This window comes from Carcharhinus amblyrhynchos, chromosome 22, assembly GCF_965287045.1.
Source record: "Carcharhinus amblyrhynchos chromosome 22, sCarAmb.v2.hapA, whole genome shotgun sequence".
NCBI lineage: Eukaryota > Metazoa > Chordata > Chondrichthyes > Carcharhiniformes > Carcharhinidae > Carcharhinus > Carcharhinus amblyrhynchos.
This window is the reverse complement of record NC_137345.1, coordinates 14,950,109-14,977,915: the sequence shown is the minus strand read 5'-3', so window position 1 is coordinate 14,977,915 and position 27,807 is coordinate 14,950,109. Positions and strand designations below refer to the sequence as shown.

Sequence of the window (27,807 nt, the reverse complement as noted above, 5' to 3'; positions counted from 1 at the left end):
TTATATAAACATAAAAACTGAATAGTCAGCTTGTGTGTTAATATATATGGAAATGAGAATGATGTTAGGTTGTTTAGTAGTAAATACAGGGGAGATAGACCATGGACTGAGACTCATGACTTCATTGATTAATCATTTTGAGATTTGAAGAAGGGTTGTTAATGAAAAACCTGAAGACCTGATAGCCATAGCATAGTGGTTAGCACTGCTGCCTCACAGTGCCAGGCACCCAGATTCGATTCCTGGCTTAAGTCACTGTCTGTGTGAAATGTGTACATTTGCCCCATTTCTGCTTGTGTTTCCTCCCACAATCCAAAGATGTGCGGTTAGGTGGATTGGCTGTGCTAAATTGCCCCTTAGTATCAGGGTAACTAGCTAGGGTAAATACACGGGGTTATGAGGAGAGAGCCTGGATGAGATTGTGGTCAGTGCAGATTCGATGGGCTGAATGGCCTCCTTCTGCACCATAGGATTCTATGATTCATGTGGTCTGAAACTGTTTACAGTGTCATCTAAGAGGTGAACATTTGATGCAAGTTTTTTGAGTCTAGCAAATTGCACCTAAATCAATCCTCTGTTCTTAAATGTACATCTGTTGAAATAAACTTTTGCCGGTTCTTAGCGTAACATTAGAACAGGCCAGGAAGGAGCCCAGATAACAGAAGCCTGCTCTAACACAGAGAGAGAGAGAGAGAAGGAGAAGGAGAAGGAATGGAGCTAAGAGATCTATCACAAAGTTTGAGGAAGTCAGGCGTGACTATCAATGTAGTATAAGAAGATAGAGGAAATGAACCAGGGTCATGAGAGCGCTGGAAGATGGGCCAGCAAGCACAGCGCAGGGGATCAGAGGGAGCCTGGCAATATGTGGAGGCTTTAGCAGTTGAGAAACTGGTATATGCAGAGAGAGAATGACTTTGGAACTCAAGCCATATCATTGATTGGGGTGATAGCTGCCTTTTATACCAAAGATAGACTCATGCCTCTGAATGTTATTTATTTATTTTTCAAGTTTTGGTGTCTAATCTTATAGCTACTTGGGTGCAGAGTTGTGTTTTGTGATAGTGGTGGGTGTGGGAGAGCAGGTGAAGGGAAGGGAAGACATTCAGTCCAAGATGTTCTAAGGCTCATAGTCTGTTTGTGGAAAAGGGTGGCATGTTATTGAAGACACGGTAATGAGTAAGTTTTCTATATGGTTCTAGTACAATGTATTTTATTTTCAGGGTAATTTAGTGAAATGAGGAACCCGCAAAGAGAATAACATTAGTAGAATGTGATTGGCCCATTCATAAAATCAAACAACATTGACAATTAGAGATTGGGGGCAGGATTTTCTGGCTGCGCTCACTCCAAGGTTGGAAAATTTCAAAGGCCCAGATTGTAGCGGTTCATGTCCCGCCCGCTACAATCCCATAGCGGGTAGGACGGGAAAATTCCACCCTGTATACGGGTTCTGATTGGATGCTGAACAGAACTGGTTGAAAACACAATGGTTTCAGATTTTGCGAAGTGCAATGTTATATTTAAAAACACAAAATACAATTAATAATATCAATTTTCTACAGCATATTTCTGTAGCACATGGCCAGTTTAACAATATCAGTTCTTGCTTTGGTCAAAACCATTAAACCATCCTTAAAGTAAAAATATTAATCATTCTCATCCTTGAATGCAAGGCAATTTTGTAATCTAAGCTAAGAATGAAAGGGGGCAAACAAGGTGATGTAGTTGTTGGGAATATTTATATGTATTTTATGCAGACTTATTGGAAAGGCATTAATCAAATTCTTGGCGCACGAAAGATAGAAATATTTTAAAGCTAAGCAGCTGAGCAGAAACTAAACTTGAGAGGTCAACAGTAACTGCATCTGGCTTGGTAATTTGGGTCAGCAGTTTCCTGTGGTGTTATACCTACCAACTCATCCCTGATCTGGTGCCCAATGCCAATGTCTGCACTGCTGTGAATGGGATAAGGTGATTGAATCATGTCACAGTTATAGCACATTGATTGGAATTTTACCGTCCTGCCCGCCATGAGAATTGTAGCAGGCAAGAGGTGGACCATGGGAATATCTATTGACCTCAGGTAGGATTTTATGGTTTCAGAATGAGCAAGGCTGTAAAATCCCAATTATGTCCACACCGGTTTGCTGCTGACTGGGGGCTGATCAGCAGAATTGACAGCTTGTGCCTCGAGCAATTCCATGGAAACATTGGTGTTAAGTGAAAACAGATTCTCTTTTAAGCTGTATTAGCATTTTCCTTCAAAATAACACTTTCCTTGTCAGGGAACAATGACAGACATGTGGCCACATGGCACTCAAGAGAGATTTTAAAATATTTTGGCCAGAACTCTCCAATCTTGCATGCCCCGCTACTACTGCCAGCGAGAATGGAGAATTTGGTGTTCAGTTGAATCTCCATTCACAGCAGCAGGACTGGAGAATCCCGGCTGTGGGTCTGGAGAATCCCAGCTGTGGATGAGGTCAGAGAATTTTGGTCTTTATCTTTCAGAGGTCAGTTCAAGCTGCGCGACTGAATTAGACACCTCTTTCACCCCCTTTTCACTTGGGATGCAATGGTTTTTATTAAAATTGTGGGGATATGGTCTAAGGTTTGGCCCCTGCATCAACCAGTGCACCAGCCGTTCACCTCAGCCGCACCTGAACTAGGTGGAAAACAAATTCATCCAGGTTTCTACCCTGTCACTCAGGCAGTGAAGCGTAGTTTACAGTTACTGGGTGAGGGCAGGAATAGCCACAGTTATAATGCCTCCAATGATAAGCTAGCCTGCTAGCACTCACTCTCACAGATGAGGACATTTGATGAGCAGTTACCAAGCTTCCAACACATAGGGTTAGGTACTGTATAACTTGGCACCTTTAAGGAGGTCAATAGAAAGACACAGCACAGAGATTTGGAATTTGTTGTTACTTGTTAATTAAGACTAATTGAGTGTTTAGACCATAAGATGCAAGAGCAGGTCAGGGAATCTGTTTTCACTTAACACTGATGTTTCCATGGAATCGCCAGAATTAGGCCATTTGGTCCATTGAGTTTGCTCTGCCATTCAATCATGGCTGATATGATTCTCATCCCCTTTCTCCTGCCTTCCGTCCATAACCCTTGATCCACTTATCGGTCAAGAACCTATCCATCGCTGTCTTAAAGACACTCAATGACCTGGCCTCCACAGCCCTCTGTGGCAATAAATTCCCTCAATTCACCATCCTCTGGCTGAAGAAATTCCTCCCCATCTCAGTTTTAAAGGAGTGTCCCTTCACTCTGAGGTCGTGCCCTCGAGTTTGAGTCTCTCCCATTAGTGGAAACATCCTTGCCACATCCACTGTATCGAGGCCTCTCAATATTCTGTAATTTAATTGTAACTTTAATATTTAATTGTAGTCTGGTGGTGGGTTTGAACTGGGAATTCACTTGCGTTCCTGTATATAGGAGCAGGAAACTATGGTAATTGAGTTTGTAGTTATAAGACCATAGTTTGCAATATGTATCTTTGTAAATAAAAGCTTATAAAGTGTCTGAAAATTATGCCCCAGTTCGACTCTCCATCAGCTCGCTATCTGAAGTAGAACATCTGCACAACAGTACTAAACTTTAGTTCGTTAACATGTAACACTCTGCCACATAAAATGCAAGACCTCAAAAAGAATTTTCGGGTGTGTTCTTACTGTCCATTCACACCATGCTCCCGCTGTAGCGAGATCAGAAAAATTGCTGATAAGGTTCCATGCCTTAGTGTCTTAATTATGAAAATAGATTTCAAGATTTGGTAGCAAAGAATAACCAATAGGTCATTAAAATAAAAAGAAGCACTGTGCCATGGGCTTTCTGATCCTTTGTAACATATTTAGAAATTAAAAGAAATGAAATAAGAATGACTCAAAATAAAAGAACAGTAAATTCATTGGAAATTTGGATTCTTTTACAAATGAAAATGGATACAATTGTATACTACATGCTCCGATGAACTTGTATGTTAGAAGGATCCAGTATCAATTCAGTAAAACAGAGGACTGTGGCGAACAGACCCATGTGCATTGATATATGAATGAGGTAAACCCATCCAAAATAGGGCATAAATGGGTTTCAGAGAAAAAGCTGTTATCATTCTTTATTGGGCAATATTTAAACTAGAGGCAAAAGGTTGGCGTCTTTGAGCATTAAACAGAATGTAATGAGCTGGCAGTTCAATGAATCTATTATTTTTAATCATTGAATCCCTACAAAGTGCAGAAGGAGGCCATTTGGCCCATTGAATCTGCACCGACGACAATCCCATCCAGGCCCTATCTCCGTAACCCCATGCATTTACCCTGCTAGTCCCCCTGACACTAAGGGTCAATTTACCATGGTCATCAGTTTAACCTGCACATCTTTGGACTCTGGGAGGAAACTGGATCACACAGAGGAAACCCATACAGACATGTGGAGAACATGCAAACTCTACACAAACAGTGACCAAGCTAGGAATTGAACCTGGGTTCCTAGAACTGTGAGGCAGCAGTACTAACCATTGTGCTACCATGTCACTTAAGACTAGTGAAGCAAAAAGTTAATAATGGTCTCAGTGGAAGTTCCTGATAGGAGATGCATTACATTGAAAGAGCTAAGCATTTTGTTACATCACCCTGCCTGTTGGAGAGGTATAAATAAAGTCAGCTCAAAAAGGGATTGCTGCCTGCAGCTGGGCATGTATTAAGTCTTATTCACTGCAATATACAACAAAGGGAGCAATTTGATAGGTATGATTAGAACTAGCTTGATACTGCAACTAATCCTGTACCCAATCATACACCATTTATAGTACAATATTCTACCCCAGCACTATAATACTCAATAAAGTGTTTCAGATGCTGTAGGAATAGTTTCTTGAGTAGGCCCGGAGAGGAGTAGCTCTCCATCTTGCTGCAACATATCACCTGCTACAAGAGTCAGATAACATAGAGGAAAGTCTCTTAAGAAAAGAAGCTAGTTGTCCAGTCACTTATTTATTCCGGCTATAGGAGGAAGTTTACATGATAAGGTCGGTGAATATGCATTAAAGGTTTATTATTCTTGCTTGACGAAGACATTGATACATCTCTTCTGGTATTTTATCTTGTCTGATGCTGTTGCCATCCAGTCGAAGCACTTGAATCTTGGAGAAGCTCATGAAACTCACGGTTTTACAGAAGCTGTCCACAGTAAACTCTGCAAACACCACAAACTGAAATGTCAATGACATGCTTGAAAATGTGCAAAGTATATATGTAACTGATAATTAAGTGCAGCACGTTCAACGTTGCATTAAATACAACGTGCTACAAACCCTTTGGAGTGTCCATCATTAAAGCCACATTCAGAACACGTTGCTGAGCTGGAATATATATTGTTCAGGCTACTTAGTGACTGATTCAGTTCTTTGAATCATACACAATATAAATCATAGAACAGAATCATAGAATGTGGAACAAATGTAGCATCAGAGTTTCTATGTCAACTCGGCAATAATCTTGAACTAAGAGCAGACCAAAGGGATAGAGACCTCCCAGAGAAGTTTATCTTTATGGAACCAATAGTAGAATCAGAATCAAGGCAGTTCAAACAGGGATTGATGCCTGCAGCTGAGCATGTGTTAAGTATTATTCATTGCAATACATAACAAAGGGAGTAATTTGATACATATGAGTAGAACTGGCTTGGTGCTGCAACTAATCCTGCAACCATTTATAGTATGATGCTCTACCGAGCACAATAATGTTCAGGTAGGACATAGTGCACAATATATAGTGCAAAAGGAGGCCATTAAACACATCAAATCTGCTCCGCTAATAATTCCATCCAGACCATATCTCTATAACCCCATGTATTTGCCCTGCTGGTCCCCCTGACACTAAGGGGCAATTTAATATGGCCAATCCACCTAACCAGCACATCTTTGAAGTGTGGGAGGAAACTGCAGCAGCCAGAAGAAACGCTTGCAGACATGGGGAGAATGAGCTAACTCCACACAGACAATCACCCGAGGTCGAAATTGAATCCAGGTCCCTGGCGTTGTAAGGGAGCAGCGCTAACTACAGTGTCACCATGCTGCCCAGGATGATGGATAGAAAAGGACGCCATGCTCCATCAATCTTCTCCCATGTAATTGCCATAATATACCAGGATTCTCCGATCTCGTCTGTATTTGCCCCGCTGCCAGCGAGAATGGAGAATTTGGTGTTCCAGCCAAAACTCCATTCACTGCAACAGCACCATAGAATCCCAGCCGTAGGTGAGGTTGGAGGTTTTTGGCAAGTATATATATTCACCAGAGTCACCATTCTATCCCAAACCCTTGTTATCACCCAAGAGACGCAAAATATCAAACCAAAATCCAGGCCAATCCTGAGGGAGAAGTTTCCCTCTCACCATATAAGGGATAATTTTGAACCCCCAAAAATGAGTGAATTTTGATTGGGAGGGAAGTGACATTTTTAAAAGTTCCAAACCTGACTTCATTTTTGCTTTTAATGGGGTGAGAGAGGGGTGTGATGGCAGTGGAAGGGTGGATGTCCTGCCCACTCTTAGGAGGTGGCCTGTCATTGAAAGATTAAGGCTAGCATATCAATTGCAAATGCAGCAAGCAGTGCTATTGCCAGTAAGATACTTGTTCACCATTTCCATTAATTTCCTTCCAAGAGTGATTGAGAACCATACCACTGATGGCATTTTCATTGATCAGCCAGGCTACGATCTAATTCTGGATACCCAGGAAGATGTTATAGGATACCAGAAGGCCTGTATGTTAAACGCTTCTTTACATCTGCATAGATTATTTCATTTCCTCTCCATGCCCTCGTCCCCATCTGCCCATCCATCCCTTCAATCCCTCTGACCCCTCCTCCCCAACCCATCTTTCCCTGCTCAGATGTTTTGTATCCTGTTTTATCTGGACAGAGGTTCAGTTACAAACACACTCTGATGGAAATCTACAGCCCAAGAATACATTACTGCTGGCTCACTTACATTGTGGGAAGGGGGTTACCATGTTGACCTTGTGGAAAGTCAGGACTTGGGTGTTCGGGGGTTATTCAGCTGTGAGAAGCATCATAAGTAAGCCCAATTCTGTTCCAACCTAAACTCGTACAACACACACACACACACACACACACACACACACACACACACACACACACACACACACACACACACACAATTACATTAAGGTTTCATGAATAAGACACATAACTTCAGAAATAAGCCGGCTCAGTTTCCAGTCTCCTTCCTAGGCTGGATAAGCCCCTTGGTTGAAATGAAATAATTGAGCACAGACATTCGAGTATATGAATTAGGAGCCGGAGTAGGCCACTTGGCACCTCGAACCTGCTCTGCCATTCAATAAGATCTGAAGCCACATTCCTGCCTATCCTGATAACCTTTCACCCCCTTGTAAATCAAGAATCTGCCTCGCTCTGTTTTAAAAATATTCAAGGATTCTACTTCTACTGCCTTTTGAGGAAGAGAGTTCCAGAGACTCATGACCCTTTAAGAAAATAGAAGTCCTCAGTTCCATCTTAAATGAATGACCTCTTATTTTTAAACAGTGACCCATAGTTTTAGATCCTACGACAAAAGTAAACATCTTCTCCATGTCCACCCTGCCAATAACACCAGGATCTTCAAGGTGTCAATCAAATTGCCTCTTACTCCTCTAAACTCCAGTGGATACAAACCAAATCTCTCCAATAGCTCCTTGGTGTTAGTCTAGTAAACCTTCTCTAAACTGTCTCTAAAGCATTTACATCTTTCCTTAAAAAAGGAGACCAATACAGTACACAATAATCCAGCTGTGGTGTCACCAATGTTCTATGCAACTGAAGCATAATAGATTCCTCTCACAATAAATTATAAATTGTATTATTTCCTAATTAGGGAAAGGAGGAAGAGGAGGAGGATGAGAGGTTTATAAGATGACAAGAGGGATTGATAGAGTGGACGTGCAGAGGCTATTTCCTTGGGTGGATGTGGCTGTTTCTTGGGGGGCATAACTATAAGGTTCATGGTGGGAGATATAGGAGGGATGTCCGAGGTAGATTTTTCACTCAGAGAGTGGTTGGGGTGTGGAATAGACTGTCTGCTGTGATAGTGGAGTTAGACACTTTAGGAACTTTCAAGCAGTTATTGGATAGGCACATGGAGCACACCAGAATTATAGGGAGTGGGATAGCTTGATCTTGGGATTGGGCATAGCTCAGCACAACACTGAGGGCCGAAGGGCCTCTATTGTGCTGTAAAGTTCTATGTTCTAATTACTTGCTGCATCTGTAGCCTTTTTGTGATTCATGCACCAGAATATCAAGATCCCTCTGCACCTCAGAGCTCTGCAATCTCTTTCCATTTAGATAGTAAGTTTATTTTTTATTCTTTCTGCCAAAATGAAGAATTTCACATTTGCCCACATTTTTATTATACTCCATTTTTGCCAGATCTTTGCCCACTCACCTAACCTGTCTTTGGCCCTTTGAAACTTTGTTACGTCCTCTTCATAACTTACTTTCCTATTTATCATGGTGCTTTCTGCAAATTCATCAACCATACCTTCAGTCTTTTCATCCAAGTGACTTATATAAATTGTAAAAAATTGAGGCCTCAGCACTGATCGCCATAGCAGATTACTCAACATATCCTGTCAACAGAAAACTGTTTTATCCGTTTTGCCAACTCTGTTTCTGTTCACTAGTCAATTCTAAAACCATGCCAATATGTTGTTCCCTACACAGCTTTTATTTGCTCCAAATATCTTAGGTTTGATCTTGGGAGCTTCATGACCTATTTTGTTCAGCATCACTCTCTTGTAATGACTAGTACTCTCTTATTCTATCCTACTTTATCTAGTAATGAGACTCCCCTTCGATCAATTCGGTGACTTAGAACTGCCGGCTCTTATTATGGCCAAGATCCATAGGCAAAAGCAGCTGTCCAGTGGCTTACTCAAGTAGGCGCCTATTTGTATGTAAGCCTGGTAAGCGAGGGTCAGCCGATTCCTGATTTAATCCGGATGTTGGAGCTGAACTCAGATGGATTATACCCAGAGAATTCCCAGCTGCTCCCACTGGCGAGCTGTCAGGACTCCCAACCCTGGGTGATTGCTTTATATTCCAAAGGCATAAAAGTCGTTTGTATTCTCCATCAGCTGATGTTCTCCAAATGTTTTATTTTTTTTAAATTTTTTACTCCATCCTTAAAGTTACAAAGCCAATGTTGAGAATGGACTGAGTAAACTCAAATCCATTCCTTTCTTGCTCCAAAAACCAAATTCAAAATCCAATTGAATCCAAGTCATGGTCCCCAGAAGAGAGACAAACAAGATCCAAGCTGATAAAATAAGGCATTGAACCCCATCTTGGGCTTGATCCAATGCTTGATCTTAACCAAAAAATTGAGCAGTGATTTCCTCCAACTGTTGTACTAGCTAACGTAATCTAGCCCATCACTGACTGGCAACTAAATTGGGTTCTGCAAGTCTACATGGCTTATACAACATCGCATGTTTAGTATAAAGTGCCCATTATAAAGAATGGATGAACAATGACTCACAATTGGTGAGTGCAGTGACTGAGTGAAAACCTGGATACTGGTACAGGGAAATGAAAGCACCTTAACGCACACTGCTGGTGTTAACTCAAACCAGACTCATTACTGCAAATTTAAATTCTGTTCTTAATCTTTGGAACAAGAGTTTAAGATTGATTATGGAGTTAAAATACAGGTCAGTCTTGTCTTCACTGAATGGCAGATCAGATATCAAGGGGTTGAATGACTCTTTCTGTTCCTGTCATCTATAAAATTCAATGTCAGTAAATCCATCATGGCACCAATCTTGATGGATGCAGTCAGCACTCATTGATTACACTAACAAAAGTGGTTACACCCTGTCCCGAGAGTAGGGGGTCAAGGATTTATTTTTCTATTCCTCTCCCTGAAATAAATGCAGACATACACAGGCACACACACACACACGCACACACACACACACATACAGGCACACACACACATACACGCACATATACAGGCACACACACACACACAGACATGTATACAGGCGCACACGCACACACACACACACACACACAGGCACACACACACACAGACACATATACAGGCACACACAAAAAAAAAATCAGCAAGAAACAAAGCTTCATTTCCCTTTTGGCCTTTAAGAAATTCAATCATATTCAACAGGGAACCTGGAACAGCATCTCCTTGGCTGGAGGAACAGGACCGTTGGAGAATCTCATGTGTGCATTGTTATTGGATTAATCGAAGTAAATAAAAATATATTTTACATGATCACGTTCAACAAACACAGCTTTCCAGAACTGTATAATGATCAAAATGGAGTTTTTGATAGAACATAAGGGAAATGATCTGGCAACATTTCTTCAGCCTAGGCGCAGTTTGTTAAAGAATTAGGGACATCTCAATCTTTATGGGCGAAGCAGCCTATTGTTAAACATTACCCTGGATCCTGATAACCGCTCATGTGCACTGAACAAAGGGAGTTACAAAGTAATGTTGAGCATTTGATTCTTATTTTCCCTCCAGGACCAAGCGACATTTTATCCAATTTTAATACATTCAACAACACCTAAGAATAGTCAGCTAAGGTTTATCTTAGTGTTTTTATTAATTAGATTTATAATAATTAATGGGTAATGTTAGATTTAACTCTCCGTGGACAATGTGGCGAAGTGTGTGATAATTTAACACGGACCCCCTTTAATACTCACACCCGAAGTGAAGGCTTACTTCAGGTGAACAGAAACAAAAGACTTGCATTTCTATTGCACGTTCACATCTGCAGGATATCCTTTAGCAGCTAATGGAGTATTTTTGAAAGGTAGAAAAATAATATAGGAAATGCGGCAGCCAATTTATACACAGTCATCTCCCACAAACAGCAATGTGGTAATGAGCAGTTTTGTGATATTGATTGGAGGATAAATATTGGCCAGGGTGCTGGGGAAAACTCCCCTGCTCTTCTTCCAAATAGTGCTTTGGGCTTTTACATTCAATTGAGAAAGCTGGAGAGACATCAGTTTTTAATCCAAAAGACGGCACCCTCTGATAACTATGCATTGGGTTGGGTGCTTTGATATTTTGTGTTCTGGAGTGAAAATTGGGAGGAGGCGGGGGGTATTTCCCTCCTCCTCCATTATTGATAACCAATTGCAGGTGGGGACATTTAATGTTTTTCTTTGTCTCTCATGGGGTGTGGGCATCACTGGCAAGGCTGGTATTTGTGGCCCATTCCTAACTGCCCTTGAACTAAACAGCAGTTATGAGTCAATTACATTGCTATGGGTCTGGTGTCACATGAAGTCATGCCAAGTAAGTATGGCAGATTTCCTCCCCTGAAGGACATTAGTGAGCCAGTTAGATTTTTACAGCAGTCGGTAATGGTCCCTGATCATCATCATAGAATTATAAAAATCCTACAGTGCAGAAGGAGGTTATTCAGCTCATTGAGTCTGCACCGAGCACAATCCCACCCCAGGCCCTATCCCCACAACCCCACATATTTACCCCACCAACCCCTCTAACCTACATATCCTGAGTCACTATGGGGCAATTTAGCATGGCCAATTAATCTAACCCGCACATCTTTGGATTGTGGGAGGCAATCGGAGCACCCGGAGGAAACCCATGCAGATACAGGGAGAATGTGTAAACTCCACACAGACAGCAACTCAAGCCGGGAATCAAACCCAGCTCCCTGACACTGTGAGACAGCAGTCTTTTAATTTCATAATGTTTTAAATTGATTTCAAATTTCACCATCTACCATAGTGGGATTTGAACATAGATCATTAGAGCAGTATCCTGGATCTCTGGAGTATGAGTCCAATGACAGTACCGCTACCCCACCACCTCCCCATTTGGGGTCAACTCCAATGAAAGCTTTTATAGAGGGCAATGTAGTCCACTCATAATGGAATCAAGTCTCACTCACCTTTGATTTTGTTAGCATGAAGATAGAGGTTTTCTAAGTTCTCATTGACAGGAGGAATCTTCTGCAGTTTGTTATGAGAGAGGTCCAGCTCAATTAAACTGGACACGTTAAATGTGTTTAAAGGTATCCCCTTATCTGTCAGTTCATTATTTGACATCCTTGCATACTGGAGATTTGGAAATTGATTGAAGTACTCATTGGGAATGGCGCTGATGTGATTGAAATCCAGGTAAAGCTGATGGAGAGAGTTTGGAAGTACATCAGGAAGCTTCTTTAAGTGGTTGTTGCTGAGGTCCAAGTAAGATAAAGACTTCAAAACTTTGAGAGACCCTCCGATATCTTCCAGCTGATTATCATTCAACAGCAGCATTGTTAAGTTGTCGAGCCCTTCCAATGCATTGGGTTGAACCTTGGAAATCTTGTTTCCTGCGACTCTCAGTTCCCTTAGCGACTTTGGCAGAGGGAAAGGAATTGTGCTCAGGTTGTTATGGCCCAGGTATACTCGCTCCAGATTTGTCAGCTTGGAGAAAACATTGGCACCTATCTTTTCATTGGAGATTTTATTCCAATGGAGGGCAACCCAGACTAGGTCAGTGGCATTTTCAAATGCCCCGTCTGGAACAGCATCAATCTGATTGTTCTGCAGGTAGACATACTTCATCCGTGCTGGAACCTTGGGGATATATTTGAGCCTCCGGGTATCACAGTACATAGCCTTGGGAAAGATACGCGGACATGTGCACTCCTCAGGGCAATCAGTTGGCAATGGAGGTTCAGGTGCCTTCTGATAATAATGATTACTGTATGATCGAGGATAACCCATAAAACGCGCGAGCCAGTTGAAATATCCATAAGTGTACTGGCAGCCACCTCCTCCAATCAGGGCTGCAAGAACCAGAATGTGAATCAGCTTCATCCTGAGGATTTAAGATGTATGGAATTCAGTTTGGTAGTTTGTCCCTCTGTGGATATGTTAAGATGAAATCATCAGAGTAAGACTGCAATCAGTTACCTATACTATCGGCTTCACTTAGAGTAGACATTGAAACAAAATTGCAGAGTTAAAGGAATTACTGGTCAGCATTAAGAATGGTTAACAAGCACATGCCTTCCTCATTCATTGTCCAAACTTAGCAGCAGTGTGTACCATCCACAAGACGCACTGCAGCAATTCACCAAAGATCTTTAGACAGTACCTTCCAAACCCAAGGCTACTTCCATCTAGAAGCACAAGGGCAAGAGATACATAGCAAGTTGTATCATCATCTGCAAGTTCTCCTCCAAACCACTCATCATCCTGACTTAGAAATATAAGAATCCCTACAGTGCAGAAGGAGGTTATTCAGCCCATCGAGTCTGCACTGACCACAATCCCACCCAGGACATTTTCTCGTAACCCCACATATTTACCCTGCTAATCCCCTGACACCAGGGTCAATTTAGCATGGCCAATAAACTTAAGCCACACATCTTTGGACTGTGGAAGGAAACTTGAGCATCTGGAGGAAACCCAGACTGACACTGGGAAAATGTGCAAATTCAACACAAGTAGTGACCCAAGGCCAGAATTGAATGCGGGTCCCTGGCACTGTGAGACAATAGTGTCAACCATTGTGCCACTGTACTGCCCTTCCTTCACAGACTCTGGGTCAAAGTCCTGGAATTCTCTCCCTAATGGCATTGTGGGTCAACCCACAGAGAAGAATTGCAGCAGTTCAAGATGGTAGTTCGTCACTACCTTCTCAAGTAGAGATGGGCAATAAATGCTGGCCAGCCAGAGATGCCCATGTCCCACGAATGAATTAAAAAAAAGCTTCAATCATGGAATGAAACCAATGACATTTAAATATTCTCAGAGACAGAAAACCATGAATTTAAAAGCACTGATTATCCTTAATATCATTCTGCGGAGAGCAAAATAAGCACTGAGATATGAAACATCTTTAAATTAAATTTAAAAAAAGTTAACTTTTTCTTATAACAGACAAATGTAAATTTCATTCCTTCAGGGCCAGTGAAGCTCTTAAATCATAATTGTTAACTTTGTTCACTTTTCAAAAAAACAGTTTTACCACAGGCAACAAAGTGTAACTATTGTGATGTTAGTGAAAATAAGAGGACTTTTTTAATCATACTCACAGCTAGGGTGATGTCATTGCTAAAATGAGAAAAAAAGACACTGGGCAGGAAAGGGGACAGAGGTCTTTCAACTTTCAGTTTTGTTTTGGTTGCAGTGTTAAAGGCAGACTTAGAAGCAAGCTGGAAAAGCAGTTTCTTTTCTCTGTACTTTGCTTTGAAAATTTTATCGGTTCTCTGAAAGAAATGCTTGTTGTCTTGCTGCCGTAAAGAACCTGTGCTTTGATGTTTGGGGGAGTTGATACAACTATAGGCTACTCTGAGTTTTCAAGATCATTTGAAATCAACATTCAACCCAGGGAATTCAATCCCATTATTATGCAAGCAGAAGTCTGTACTGTATTAAACCTGTGAAAAGGTTTTTTTTAAGTCAATGGGTTTTGATTTAATTGGATCAATTAGAGATCTTCATTAAGGGTTATATGATTGTTTTGTTTCTTGTTTGGAATTGATAAAAGTTCCTGCTAATTTTCATACTATACATGTTAACTATATTCTTAAGTAAACTTTGTTTAATAAAAGCTCCCTAGTGGGTCCTTTGAATCATACCTGAAGTGAAACATATTATGCTTATCCTAGCCAAATTCAAGATGCAAAATGTATGATTCAGGCAGGTTTCATATAGCACTTTGGAGTTTCCAACAGAACCATAACACTATTTCAAGGATTTTTATAGTGAGATTAATTGTGTGAAAGGGCTAATTCTAGCCAGTTTAATTATTTTTAATTGCTTTCAGACTTGGGGGTCTTCAATTGTATATCCTCTGGGGAAGCATAGAACTGTGCAAGTGTAGAACCCAGAAGTTGCAGTCAGTTTTAGCAGAGGAATGACAGCAAATGCTGATCGTTTTGCCATCATTACTACGGCAAGAAATGGAACTTTATAGCGTAAAATGGGTTGGATTGGTGACCTGTTTAAATAATTATCCCAAGCATTAATATCAGCCTTAAATCATTGGGAAAATGAAAATGTCCAAGCAAATATTCTGTGATTTCTGAGTGACTGTGTCCTTTAAAAGAACAATTTAGAATTAATTATGAGAGTTAATAGTTAACCACAAACATATGAACGTATGAAATTTGGGCAGAAGTAGGCCATGTGGCTCATCAAGCCTGTTCTGATATGTAATAAGATTAGGGCTGATCTGCTTGTGTTCCGAATTTCATATTTCCATCTACCCCCAATAACATTTGATTCCAATGCCTAACAAGGATGTATCTATCTTCACCTTTAAAATATTCAATGATCCAACCTTGACCATCTTCTGAGGCAAAGAGCAGGATTTTACGGCCTCGCCAGTAAAACCATAAAATCCCGTCCGAGGTCAACAGACCTTTCTATAGTTCACCCCTCACCCACTCAGATTCGGTGATGGGGGGGACAGTAAAATTCCAGTCAAAGAATTGCAAAGTTGTGCAACCCTCTGAGAGAAATAAGTTCTCCTTATCTCTGTCCTAAAAGTGCAACCCCTCATTTTAAAACAGTGTCCCTTAGTTCTGGACTCACCCACAAGAGGAAACATCTTTTCCATGTCCACTTTGACAAGACCATTCAGGATCTCACATACTTCAATCAGATCATCTTTCACTTGTCTAAATTTGTGGAAAAATCTGTCCAGCCTACCCTCGTAAGACAACCTGTCCATTCCAGGTATCAATCTAGTAAACCTCCTCTGAACCACATCCAATGCATTTATATGCATTGGTGGCGCAGTAGCACAGTGGTTAGCACTGCTGCCTCAAAGTGCCAGAGACCTAGATTCAATTCCGGCCCTGGGTTCACTGCCTGTGTGCAGTTTGCACATTCTCCCCATGTCTGCATGGGTTTTCTCTGGGTGCTTTGGTTTCCTCCCACAGTCCAAATATGTGTGGGTTAAGTTGATTGGCCATACTTATTATTCCCCTAATGTCTGGGTGATTAGCAGAGTAAATGTGTGGGGTTATGGGAATAGGGCCTGGGTGGGATTGTGGTCAGTCAGGGGTCAATGGGCTGAATGACTTCCTTCTATACTGTAGGAATTCTATGATCCTTACATAAGGAGGCCAAAACTGCACAGAGTATTCAACATGTGATCTCACTAAGGCTCTATATAACTGAAGTATAACATACTTATCGTTCAAAGCAAAATATTGTGGATACTGGAATTTAAAACAAGAACAGAGTGTCTCCTTGTTCTTATTTTTCACCCATCAGCCTTTGCATTCAAAGGATTATCCTCTACCATTTCTCCAAACTTCAGCCTAAAGATACAACAAAATGTATCTTCCTCTCACCACATTTCCCCGCCAACACCCCACCCTCACTGCGTCTCCCCCACCCTCCCACCATCCCCATCAGCATTCCATAGGGACAGCTCCCCCTGTGACACCCTGGTCCACTCCTCCATCACGCCCAACTCCCCATCCCCTCCTATGTCACCTTCCCTTGCAATCGCAGAATGTGTAATACCTGCCCCTTTACCTCCTCCCTGCATAACGTTCCAAGCCCTAAATACTCACATTCAGATTAAATAGTACTTGCATTTCCTTCAACTTATTTTATTGTATTCACTACTCCCAGTGGAGTTTCCTTTACATTACAGAGACAAAACATGGACTGGGTGACCACTGTGTGGAACATCTGTGTCCAATCCACAAGCATGACCCTTCCAATCTTCCAGGCATGTGCTATTTTAACTCAGCACATTGCTCTCGTGCCCACATGTCCATCCTGGGCCTGTGAAATGCTCCACTGAAACCCAACACAAGCTGGAGGAAAAGCACCTCCTCTTCCGATTAGGTACATCACAGCGCTTGGGACTCAACGTTGAGTTTAGCAACTTTAATCTTGACACTCCTCCTCCATCTTAAACCCCTCTTTCTTCTTTTTTCTTATATTCCATAGATTATTGCAAAATACTCCCCCCTCCAACACCCTCCCCTCCCACAAGGCTATTTGTTGTTTGTACTTAAAGTATTTTTTGTTGCAGTTTCTCTGGGGAAAATCTTGAGCCCACTCCCTCTGTTCGCGGGAATGGTAGTGGGGCTCAAGATCCAACAAAACCCCAAAGTTGCGAATCTGACTGGAGAGATTGTGACTTCCAATTTTTGCTGTTCCTTGCTGGCGGCATAATCAGGTTTATGTCCAAAATGGGTCTGAACCTGATTTCAACACATTTACGTGACATTAAAGACCCCTCTCACTGAATATTGAGCCCGAGGCATACGTTCAAACCTTGCCGATGGGCTGTCTCATCGGCGAGGGTTCCAATAGAGTCACCTAGATGTGAATCTGTCATGGAGATGCCCCCAGGGCTGTAAAGATGAGACAGTCATGGCCAGACAGCATTATCCCCAGCACAGTTATAGCTTTAAGTTAAAAAGCTGACAGAACTTTTTTTTAGAATTATTCCAAACTATAATTATGATAGATGAATTATTCCTAACTCATCTATCACTGTCTGATTTACTGCTGCTCGTTTGGCCTGGTGTTACATTTGCACTGGATTATCACAGAAAAACATTGGGCAATCTCTGTTCAATCTGCTGACACTTCAGAACAAAACCCCACACACTACTGCCTCAGGCACTGACTGAAGTGATTAGACAATTGTTGGGTTATGCAGCCAATCTAATTGGAATCAGTTTGTTCTGTTCCTGGAGGGGCAATTTGACATCTATCATTTGAGTCAGCTGGACACATACCCCCTTATTTGTGACTGGGCCATTTCAGGATTGCCTTTGTGGACTGCTCCAAAGTTGAGCAGCACAGTGGCACAGTAGTTAGCACTGCTGCCCCACAGCGCCAGGGACCTGGGTAAGATTCTGGCCTTGGGCGACTGTGTGGAGTTTGCACATTCTCCCTGTATCTACGTGGCCTTCCTTTGGGTGCTCTGGTTTCCTCCCACAGTCCAAAGATGTGCAGATTAAGTGGATTGGCCAGGCTAAATTGCCCATTACCATCCCATGATGTGTAGGTTAGTTGCATTAGCCGTGGGAAATGTATGGGGTTACGGGAATAGAAGTCATGATGTGGAGATGCCGGCGTTGGACTGGAGTAAACACAGTAAGAAGTTTGACAACACCAGGTTTAAGTCCAACCAATTTATTTGATAGTAGATTTTCGGGGTTTGCCCTTCGTCAGGTGAATAGAGAGCTCTGGCCTCAGACAGAGCATATAACAGCACAGACAGTTATCTATAATCTGTTAATCTGTAAACTGTGCTGTTATATGCTCTGTCTGAGGCCAGAATTCTCCATTCACCTGATGGAGGGCAAACCCCGAAAGCTTGTGAGTTTACTATCAAATAAATTGGTTGGACTTAAACCTGGTGTTGTCAGACGTCTTACTGTGTTATGAGAATAGGGCAGGACAGAGGGCCAAGGTAAGATATTCTGTCAGACAGTCAGTGCAGATGGGCCGAATTGGCCTCTTCTGCATTGTAGGGATTCTATGACTTTAAGAAGCTTGAAAGTTCTTCCCTCACTATTTCTTTTCTTCCTTGCTCCTGGGCTAATGCACACAGCACAATTTCTTGCATTCATTTTGCCAATAAAAAAGCTCCAAAAATTCATGATTCCCTGAAGGCACTTAACAAGGCACGAAGTCCCAATCTTTTCTCCCTTAGAGTTCAGCTGCTCCTGAAGAAGACTTCAGGCTTAAATAGTCACAAGCCAGTGATTTCCCCTCACGCTGGAGACTATTTTTATTGAACAAGACAGTAACAGAAACCTGCAATGAGAAATATACTGGTTTATTCATGTGTGGGTTTGTTGATGGAAACCCACAGAAAGACGTGTGCATAATGCCCCTTTTGAGCGTCACAGATGCAAAAACATTTACTTAAAACAGGTTTGCGTTACTTTGAGAATGTTTTACTTTGAATGGCAAGAAAGTGTTTCCATATTCGGCTATTCTGAATCTTGTTGATTTTTGAAAATAGGAAGGGAAGAAAATACCTTTAGAGTCAAAATTCAGTATAAGAAATTCAGTCAAAACCAAGGATAAAAGGTCCAGCTCTTTCTGGAAGCAAAACCGTTGATTTCCACTGAATAGGGACTTTGGTGCAGTGCTGAGGGAATGTTGTACAGTCAGAGGGGCTGTCATTCAGATGAGATGTTAACTCAGAGCAGTTAAAATGAACGTCTAGATGGCATTAAATGAAGAGAGGCAGGGAGTACTCCCAATGTCCTGACTAATGTTATTCCCCCAACCGACTGCTTCCGAAACAGGTATAGAATCATAAGATCATAGTATCACTACAGTGCAGAGGAAGACCATTTGGCCCATCGAGCCTGCACCAAAAACAGTCCGACCCAAGCCCTATCCCCTCAAGCCCACACATTTATCCTGCTAGTACCCCTGACATTAAGGGGCAATTTAGCATGGCCAATTCACCTAACCCACCCATTTTGGAGTGTAGGAGGAAACTGGAGCACCTGGAGGAAACCCACACAAACACGGGGAGAAAGTGCAGACTCTGCACAGACAGTGATCCAAGGCCGGAATTGAATCCGGGTCCCTGGCGTGTGAGGCAGCAACGCTAACCACTGTGCCACCATGCTACTGTGCTCCCTCAGCCTGCAGAGTGGGAGGGAGGCTGCCATTTGACTCTGAGATCGGGGCATCCTTTAAAAATGGCATCCAGATCTCTGTGAAGCCGGGCTGGTAGGCATGTTCACTTTGGGAATTTTTCCCAACAAAAGGTGGTTGAATTCCACCTGGCAAACATTGCCAGCGCCAGTGGGAAAGACCCCGGTTTTTCCGCTGGCAGCAGCACTGAGATTTTATTCCAGAGTATCACAGTCTATATGGAGCAAATCCTGTAGGTCACTGCCAGATATTCTGGCAACAGCTATATGTATTCATTCTGTGACAGTCCAATAAGTTAGCTGCATTTGAGTTACTATGGCTAACCAGAGGGGTGTTTACTCAAGGGTTATGCATACGTTTGATGTCTGATGCAAGTGTGCAACTTGCATAGAATGAAAGCAAAATAGACTCAAAATAACCTGGCAACAGGTTACGTTATTCAGAATCAATGGCATTGCAATACCTGTGTCCATTTTTAGGGTCTGATGAACTTCCTCCCCACAATGTTACAGATACATATCTATACTTATTTTTGCTCTTGTTTGGATTAAGGTGATGCATGTTTGAATACATGAAGAATCCCCATCTCACTGCCAGGTGTACCCAGTGACTGGAAGAATGTGCCAGCCTGCCTCCTGATCGTTGCAGTGGCAGGCCAGCTCTGTTATGAGGGGTGGGCAGACTGAGGGGTGAGGTCAGAGTTCAAGGTCACCACCACAGCACACTAGCTTTTGTCAGTCTAAGACAATCCATTGAGGAGAGTAGTTTGGAGACAGGAGCCAAAGCAGCTGAAATAACTCCTCACAGTCCAGTGTCCCTTCACCAGATTCTCTTTACTTACAAACTCTATTCACTCCTTGGGTGCTTCAGGTACAAAGTCAGAACCAGGAGTGGCTTCATGGAGAGGCACCATGGCACAGTGGTTAGCATTGCTGCCTCACAGTTCCAGGAGCTGGGTTCGATTCCCGGCTTGGGTCACCATCTGTGTGCAGTTTGCACATTCTCCCCGTGTCTGGGTGGGTTTCCTTCGGATGCTCTGGTTTCCTCCCACAGTCCAAGGATGTGGGGGTTAGGTTGAGTGGCCGTGCTAAATTGCCCCTTAGTGTCCCAGGGTGTGTAGGTTAGAGGGATAGGGGGGTAAATATGTAGAGTTACAGCGATAGGGCCTAGGTGGGATTGTTGTCGGTGCAGACTCGATGGGCAGAATGGCCTCCTTCCAATTGTGGGGATTCTATGGTAATGGGAGTGCTAGTGGTCCTGACAGTGAGTATGAGCTCCCTGACTGAGGACGTAATTGTCTGCCCAATCAGGAAGCCTTACCTGTATGGAAATATGGCAGTGCCAACCTCATTTGCCTCATTGAAGTCAACATAACAGCAGTGGTCCCTAGATGGAGCCTGGAAAAGCACCCCATCCTCCTCCCAACCCTACAGATAGAAAGGAGGATTTTGAATTGTTTTTGGCTAGGCTATGTTGGTGTGCATCACTTCAATCCTAAAAAGGCAATCAATCTCCTTATGACTCATAGGGCCCCAATTTCAATGATCAAAGTCTTTACTCAGGGTGCTGATCTGACTACGCGGCAGGAGGCCTCACTGAATATCGTCACAGCCACAGTCAAAGTGGTATCAGTGTAGTACTTCAATATCCACCATTTCCAGGGCTGGTGTTGCCCAATTTCCTATACTAAAGGGCTGGAAATTCAGCTCACACCTTCTCCTCTCCACCCCTTCCCATACAGATAGGTGTAGATGTTACAAAGATATTTGGAGGGACAGGTAGTATTGAGGAAGCGGGCGAGGTGGGTGGTTAGAGAAGGCTGTAGAAGGACTTGGATAGGTTAGGAGAGTGGGCAAAGGAGTGGCAAATGGAATACAATGTGGAAAAGTGTGAGGTTATGCACTTTGGAAGGAGGAATGGAGGCATAGACTATTTTCTAAATGGGAAAATGCTTAGGAAATCAGAAACACAAATGGACTTGGGAGTCATTGTTCAAGATTCTCTTAAGGTTAACGTGCAGGTTCAGTTGGTAGTTAGGAAGGCAAATGCGATGTTACCATTCATGTCAAGAGGGCTAGAATACAAGAGCAAGGATGTATTCCTGAGACTGTATAAGGCTCTGGTCCGACCCCAGTTGGAGTATTGTGAGCATTTTTAGGCTCTATATCTAAGGAAGGATGTGCTGGTCTTGGAAAGAGTGATCCCTGGATTGAAGAGCTTGTCATACGAAAGACGATTGAGGACTTTGGGTCTGTACCCATTGGAGTTTAGAAGAATGAGGAGGGATCTTATTGAAACTTACAGGATACTGTGAGGCCTGGATACAGTGGACGTGGAGAGGATGTTTCCACTAGTAGGAAAAACTAGAACCAGTGGGCACAACCTCAGGCTGAAGAAACGATCCATTAAAACAGAGATGAGGAGGGATTTCTTCAATCAGAGAGTGGTGAAACTGTGGAACTCCTTGCCGCAGAAGGCTGTGGAGGTCAGGCCATTAAGTGCCTTTAAGACAGAGATAGGTTCTTGATTAATAAGGGGATCAGGGCTTATGGAGAAAAGCCAAGAGAATGGGGATGAGAAAAATATCAGCCATGACTGAATGGCAGAACAGACTCGATGGGCTAAATCACCTTATTTTGCTCCTATACCTTATGATCTTATACCCAATCATGAGAAGTTCTTTCCCTAGGGTCTGCGATATCTTAGCAACAAATATCTAAAACTCCTGTGAAGTTGTTTTTAGAAATTGGAAAAATTTTGAAGCTAAGCAAAATAATCAGCGTAGGAGATCAAATTATTACCTATTTATGACTTACTTTAGGAAAGAGCAAAAGAAAATTCCCTGATCGCGACACTTTATCTCTTGCGCATGTATTATATTCCTGATGCATCCTTTGATATATTGCTACCAATTTTCAACTTGTTATGACTCTACAGGATCAGAGATTTTGATTTGAGAATTATTCTTCATCCTGAAACTTGAACCTATTTGCAGAGGGATTTGGAAAAATAAATAGCTCATTTCAAATTAAAATTAGAATGTCAAAAGAGCAAAGTTGTGTCTGTTTGATTCTTTGAAGCGATTATACATACATTGAATATTAATTTCAAGCAATACCCTTGGAACAGATTTTAGATTTTGTTATTTTAAAAATGCTACCTCAGGAAGCAGAGAAAATGGCCCATTTATAAATTGCTGGAAAGTTCCCCAAATTTTAATATGACTTCAGATAAGTTTGATAGTATCCTTCAGATTCCTTTTAGAATGTGGCTTTTGATCTACAGACATTAAATTCATCTAATCTTGGACCGGAAAAAGCAAATCATGTTTTGTACTTATTGATTCTTGACCTATTAAACCTGACTGGTCGTGACATTTTGCAGAATACAGGCAAACTTAACTTTTAAAATGGTATCTTTCGATACTTGACTGACAATCTTTCTCCATTCCAGATTTAACTTTTGCAATGAATTATATTTCTGAGGCTCTCTGCCACCTTCATTTCTCCAGAAAAGAATAGCTTTGAGACCAAACTGCAGCAAGACTTCCAAAACGCCCAGAAATTTGATTGTTGACCCATTATACGAATCATTATACGAATTATACGAACATAAAACTGGAACTAGTTCAAAGTTGCTTAATTTAAAATGTCACATTTTCCTTTTAAAATTGTCCAAAACAATTCTAATTTAATTGCTTACAGCCTGGATAATTCAACTTATGTACACTAACGCAGAACCTACAACAGAGAAACAAGCTATTTGTCTCAACCGATCTAGGATCTTCAGCCCTACTTCATTGCAGCTTTTTACCCAACTTTTTTCTCAATAAAACAAAATGCTTCATCAAAGCACTCCATATTATATAATTAACTTTAGGAGTGCAGAGACTGTTGTTATATTGTTCCAATCAAATCTTCCTCAGTTTGCCAGCATTATGAGCAGGTGATTTAATAGGAAGGCAAACAGCGACACAGGCATGGAATACGTTGTGTACATCTCCTGTGCAACATTCACACTACTATCAGGTTTTTTTTTAATCATTTGATATAGTTTAACTGTAAAATAACCTGATTCTTTAGCCATGTTGCAAAACAGAAATTGATGCCCTAATTATGACTAACCTCATTTGACAGGTTTTTTTCTTCAGAAGTGCACACACAAATTCTTCCACACACAAGATTAACTGAACACTTGCAGTAAGTAAATACTTCAAAGAAAATGCACAAAAGTGTAAAGATTCCACACTTGCTGGTACCAACCTGAATTCCCAGTTAAAAATCCTGCCGCTTTCCATCAACTCATTTCAAGGAGCCGTTTAAACTTCTAGACCTTTATGAATGACTTCACGCCAGTGACAGGATAAGCATTCTGATTACTGGACTGCTCCCAGTTATAACATACAAGTGTCCTTTTATAACTTGTGTCAACTTGGTACCACAGAAATTTGTGAGCTGTCTGTGAAAGAGATTATTATTTTTGCTTTTGACATTTCTTGATTAACTCAGTCCCTCTCATTAGAAATGTGAACTACAGTTAAGAGTGCTAGGGTGGAAGTTTCAAGCTGTTTTACACAAATGGCCTTAAAAAGAAAAACAAGCCTTTTGTGCAGCATGGAATTTAGCAGCAACATCTTCATCAATTTGTTGCGTCTTTAAGAAAATCAGTTGGCAAAATAACAATCCTGAATAATAAGCGTTAAGGAAGAGAATGCCTTTGCTTCGTGACAATGTCTCTTTGTAAGAGTTTGTTTCATGTTCACAGTTTTATTTTTCATTCAGAGTTCAAAGTGATGAGTGCCACCCTTCAATTCCCCAGGGATCTCTTTGATCTTGGCTCTGAAATTTCAGTTCTGTGTGCCCCGCTGTTGTAATTTGAGAAGTGTTTCAACAACAACACTGCCAAACAAAGTCCACTAATGGAGCCCACAAAGCCCAAACATTCCATTTATCTGACTTTAAATTAAAGAAAGATTTCAATTATAAACTCCAAGGATGTAATTAATTTCCATAAGAACATAAGAAATGGAAGCAGGAGTAGGCCATTTGGCCTTCGGGTCTGTTCTCTCATTCAGTAAAATCATAGCTTACCTTCTACCTTAACCCCATCTTCCCATGTTATCCCAATTTCCCTTAATTCCCTTAGTACCGAAAAATCTTGTCACAAATATACTCGACAACTGAGTATCCATGCAGACAGAGGATTCCAAAGATCCACAACCCTTTGAAGTTAGGGAATCTTTCCTCATCTTAGTCCTAAATGGCCAACCCCTTATTCTGAAACCATGGACCCATGTTCAAGATTCATCATGTTCAATATGTGCTTAATTGTCTCTCCATTCACATTGTCTGTACCTTTAAAGCATGATTACTTGTAAAGACTCGCATTCCAACCATTATCTTGTAAATTAAGTTTGTGTCTATATATGCCCTGTTTGTGAACACAACTCCCACTCACCCGATGAAGGGGCAGAGCTCCGAAAGCTTGTGCTACCAAATAAATTTGCTGGACTTTAACCTGGTGTTGTGAGACTACTTACTGTGCTTACCCCAGTCCAACGCTGGCATCTTCACATCAAGATTCACCAGCCAGGAGAAACAATTTCTCAGTATCTACCCTGTCAAACCCATTATGGATCTTATGGGTGAGATTCTCTGGCTTCCTCGCCACGTGTTTCCTGCCGGCGGGAGGTGACACATTGTTTGCTAGCCGTGGGATCCTCTGGGAATCTCCACTGATGTCACCCCATGCAGGCAGGAAATCCGTGGGTGGGTGTGCACTGACAGCAGGACTGGAGAATCCTACCGGCATGAACAGCCAAACAATTCCAGCCTACAACTTTCAGTTAGATCACCTCTCATTCTTCTAAGTGTGAGGAAATGTCGACCTAGTCCACTCAATGTCTCCTCAAAAGACAAACTTCTGATTCTAGACTGAAGATGTACATAAGGGAATGAAGCTGAGCCAAAGAATGAGATATCCTGGGGGCAGGTCAAAAGCTTGATAAAGGAATGGTTTTCAGACAGGCCTAAAAAAGGAGAGAGAGTTGTAGGGACTTGGAGAAAGTTGGATCTTGAGGGGTAGGCAGCCAAATACACAGACACCATAGCCAGAATTTTACCACAGCGCCCGCTCTGGAATTGGAGCAAGTGCAGCTGGCAGAATGGCATTCTCTATTGGCCTCAGGTGGGATCTTACAATCCTTGGGTGGGTGAGGCAGTAAAATTCCAGCACATAATAGGATGAAGAAGCTAGGCAAAATGTCAGAATGGGAGGGTGGGGTGGTGGGAGTGTCTGCAGTCTGAGCTTCACCTTTAGATTGGTAGAGGTTGTGACTGGATGATGGGAGTCTCACTGGGAGAGTATTAAAACAGTCAGGTCTAGATCTGACAAAGGTGTGGACTCAGGTTGCAGATTTAATGAGTTGGAAGGCCACAGCTTCATGGTACCATCACTAGACTATTGATCCAGAAACTCAGCTAATGTTCTGGGGATCCAGGTTCCCCATATTGAGTAGGACATCAAGTTTGTGAACAGTGTGATTCGTCCCAAAGTAATGGCCAGAGAGGACAAGATGAATGAGACAAGTATGGGGTTTTTGGTGGGGGTTCAGGACTATCCTTTAGGGTTTCTCAATGTTGAGAGAGTAAACATTCTCCTCATGGATTCATAGCACCAATTACTCATGGGTTTAAAAAAGGATATACTCACATGTCACTGGTACGGGTGGGATTCTCCGCCATGGTGGAATTTGAATTCAATAAAAACATCTGGAATTAAAATGTTACTGATGACCACAAAACCATTATCGATTGTCAGAAAAACCCATCTGGTTCATTAATGCACTTTAGGAAAGGAAATCTGCCATCCTGACCTAGTCTAGCCTACATGTGACCCAGGGCCATGACAACGTGGTTGACTCTCAACTGTCCTCTGAAATGGCCTAGCAAACCTCTCAGTTCAAGGGAAACTAGGGATGGGCAACTAATGCTGGCCAGCCAGTGATGCCCATGTCCCACGCATGATTTTTTAAAAAATGGTGCGGAGATGAAAGTGAGTGGATTTTGCAATGAAGAGAATAACAAGCCCAAATTTGAGTTTGGGGTTGAATAGGACATCAATTTTGTGGACCGTGTGATTCATCCCAAAGTAATGGCCAGAGAGAACAGCATGAATGGGATGGATATGGGGTTTTCGGTGGGTGTCTAGGGCAATCGTTTCGGGTTTCCCAATGTTGGGAGGATAAAAATTCTCCTCATGGATTCATAGCACCAATTACTGATGGGTTTAAATAAGAATGTATTCACATGTCACTGGCAAGCAGAGTTGTTGCTTATGAACCTTAAGTGGACTTCCTTTACTGTTGCTTAACAATTTGGCAAAGGGATCTAAGATTGACATGAGGCCAACTATTTCAATAAGTGACCTCACTCCTCTTTCAAACCATCACCCAGCTTGTCTACAAGGTCACCCATTTCAAAATAGCAGCACCTATAATGCAGCCATTGGGTGGGATTCCCCAGCCACGCTCATCCCAAAACCAGAGAATCCCGCCCGATGTTAATGGATCTTTGCGTGGTCTGCCCGTCAACTGTTACGATTCCCGTGACAGGCAGGACGAGAGAGCTCCCCTGAGAGACAGGATGGAAGGGATTTTATGACCTCGCTCAAGCGAAGCTCGTAAAATCCCGCCTGAGACCAACGGAGAATTTGTTCCGCGAGTCTCGCCTGCCCCGGAACCTGGATGGGCGAGGCGGTAAAATTCCGGCCGATGTTCAAATTGAAAATGTTCCTATTGGCTCTGATGTCCTACCCAGAGAAAAGGTAGAATGACAATCAATTTCCAGCTTGCTGGATAAATAATCTTGTTGGGAACAGGATTGGAATTATTATCATTTTGGACCTCCTCCACATTGAGGTTCAGTGGCATCTGACGATCAACTATGGCTGACTGATTGATTTCAAAAATTGGGACTCAGATGTGATCACTTTATGTAAAAGTCTCCATGTTTCTGGAATTTCAAATGTTTTGTCTGTCTACTTTCTCTTTTACACTTACTTTCCAGAGTGCATATTATTTATTTGGCTAATCTAGCAAATAACAGCT

The 27,807-nt window shown here is 42.0% G+C and overlaps 1 protein-coding gene across 1 annotated transcript; it reads right to left on the bottom strand.

The window, feature by feature from the left end:
- Window positions 1–1,586: 1,586 nt before the first annotated feature.
- fmoda (fibromodulin a) lies at window positions 1,587–24,085 on the bottom strand. Its single transcript, XM_080209678.1, has 3 exons — window positions 23,963–24,085; window positions 11,993–12,954; window positions 1,587–5,208 (listed from the first exon to the last, which is right to left on the bottom strand). The coding sequence occupies exons 2-3, from the start codon at window positions 12,906–12,908 to the stop codon at window positions 5,057–5,059; spliced, it is 1,068 nt and encodes a 355-aa protein (XP_080065804.1). The 5' UTR covers window positions 12,909–12,954; window positions 23,963–24,085; the 3' UTR covers window positions 1,587–5,056.
- Window positions 24,086–27,807: the final 3,722 nt, after the last annotated feature.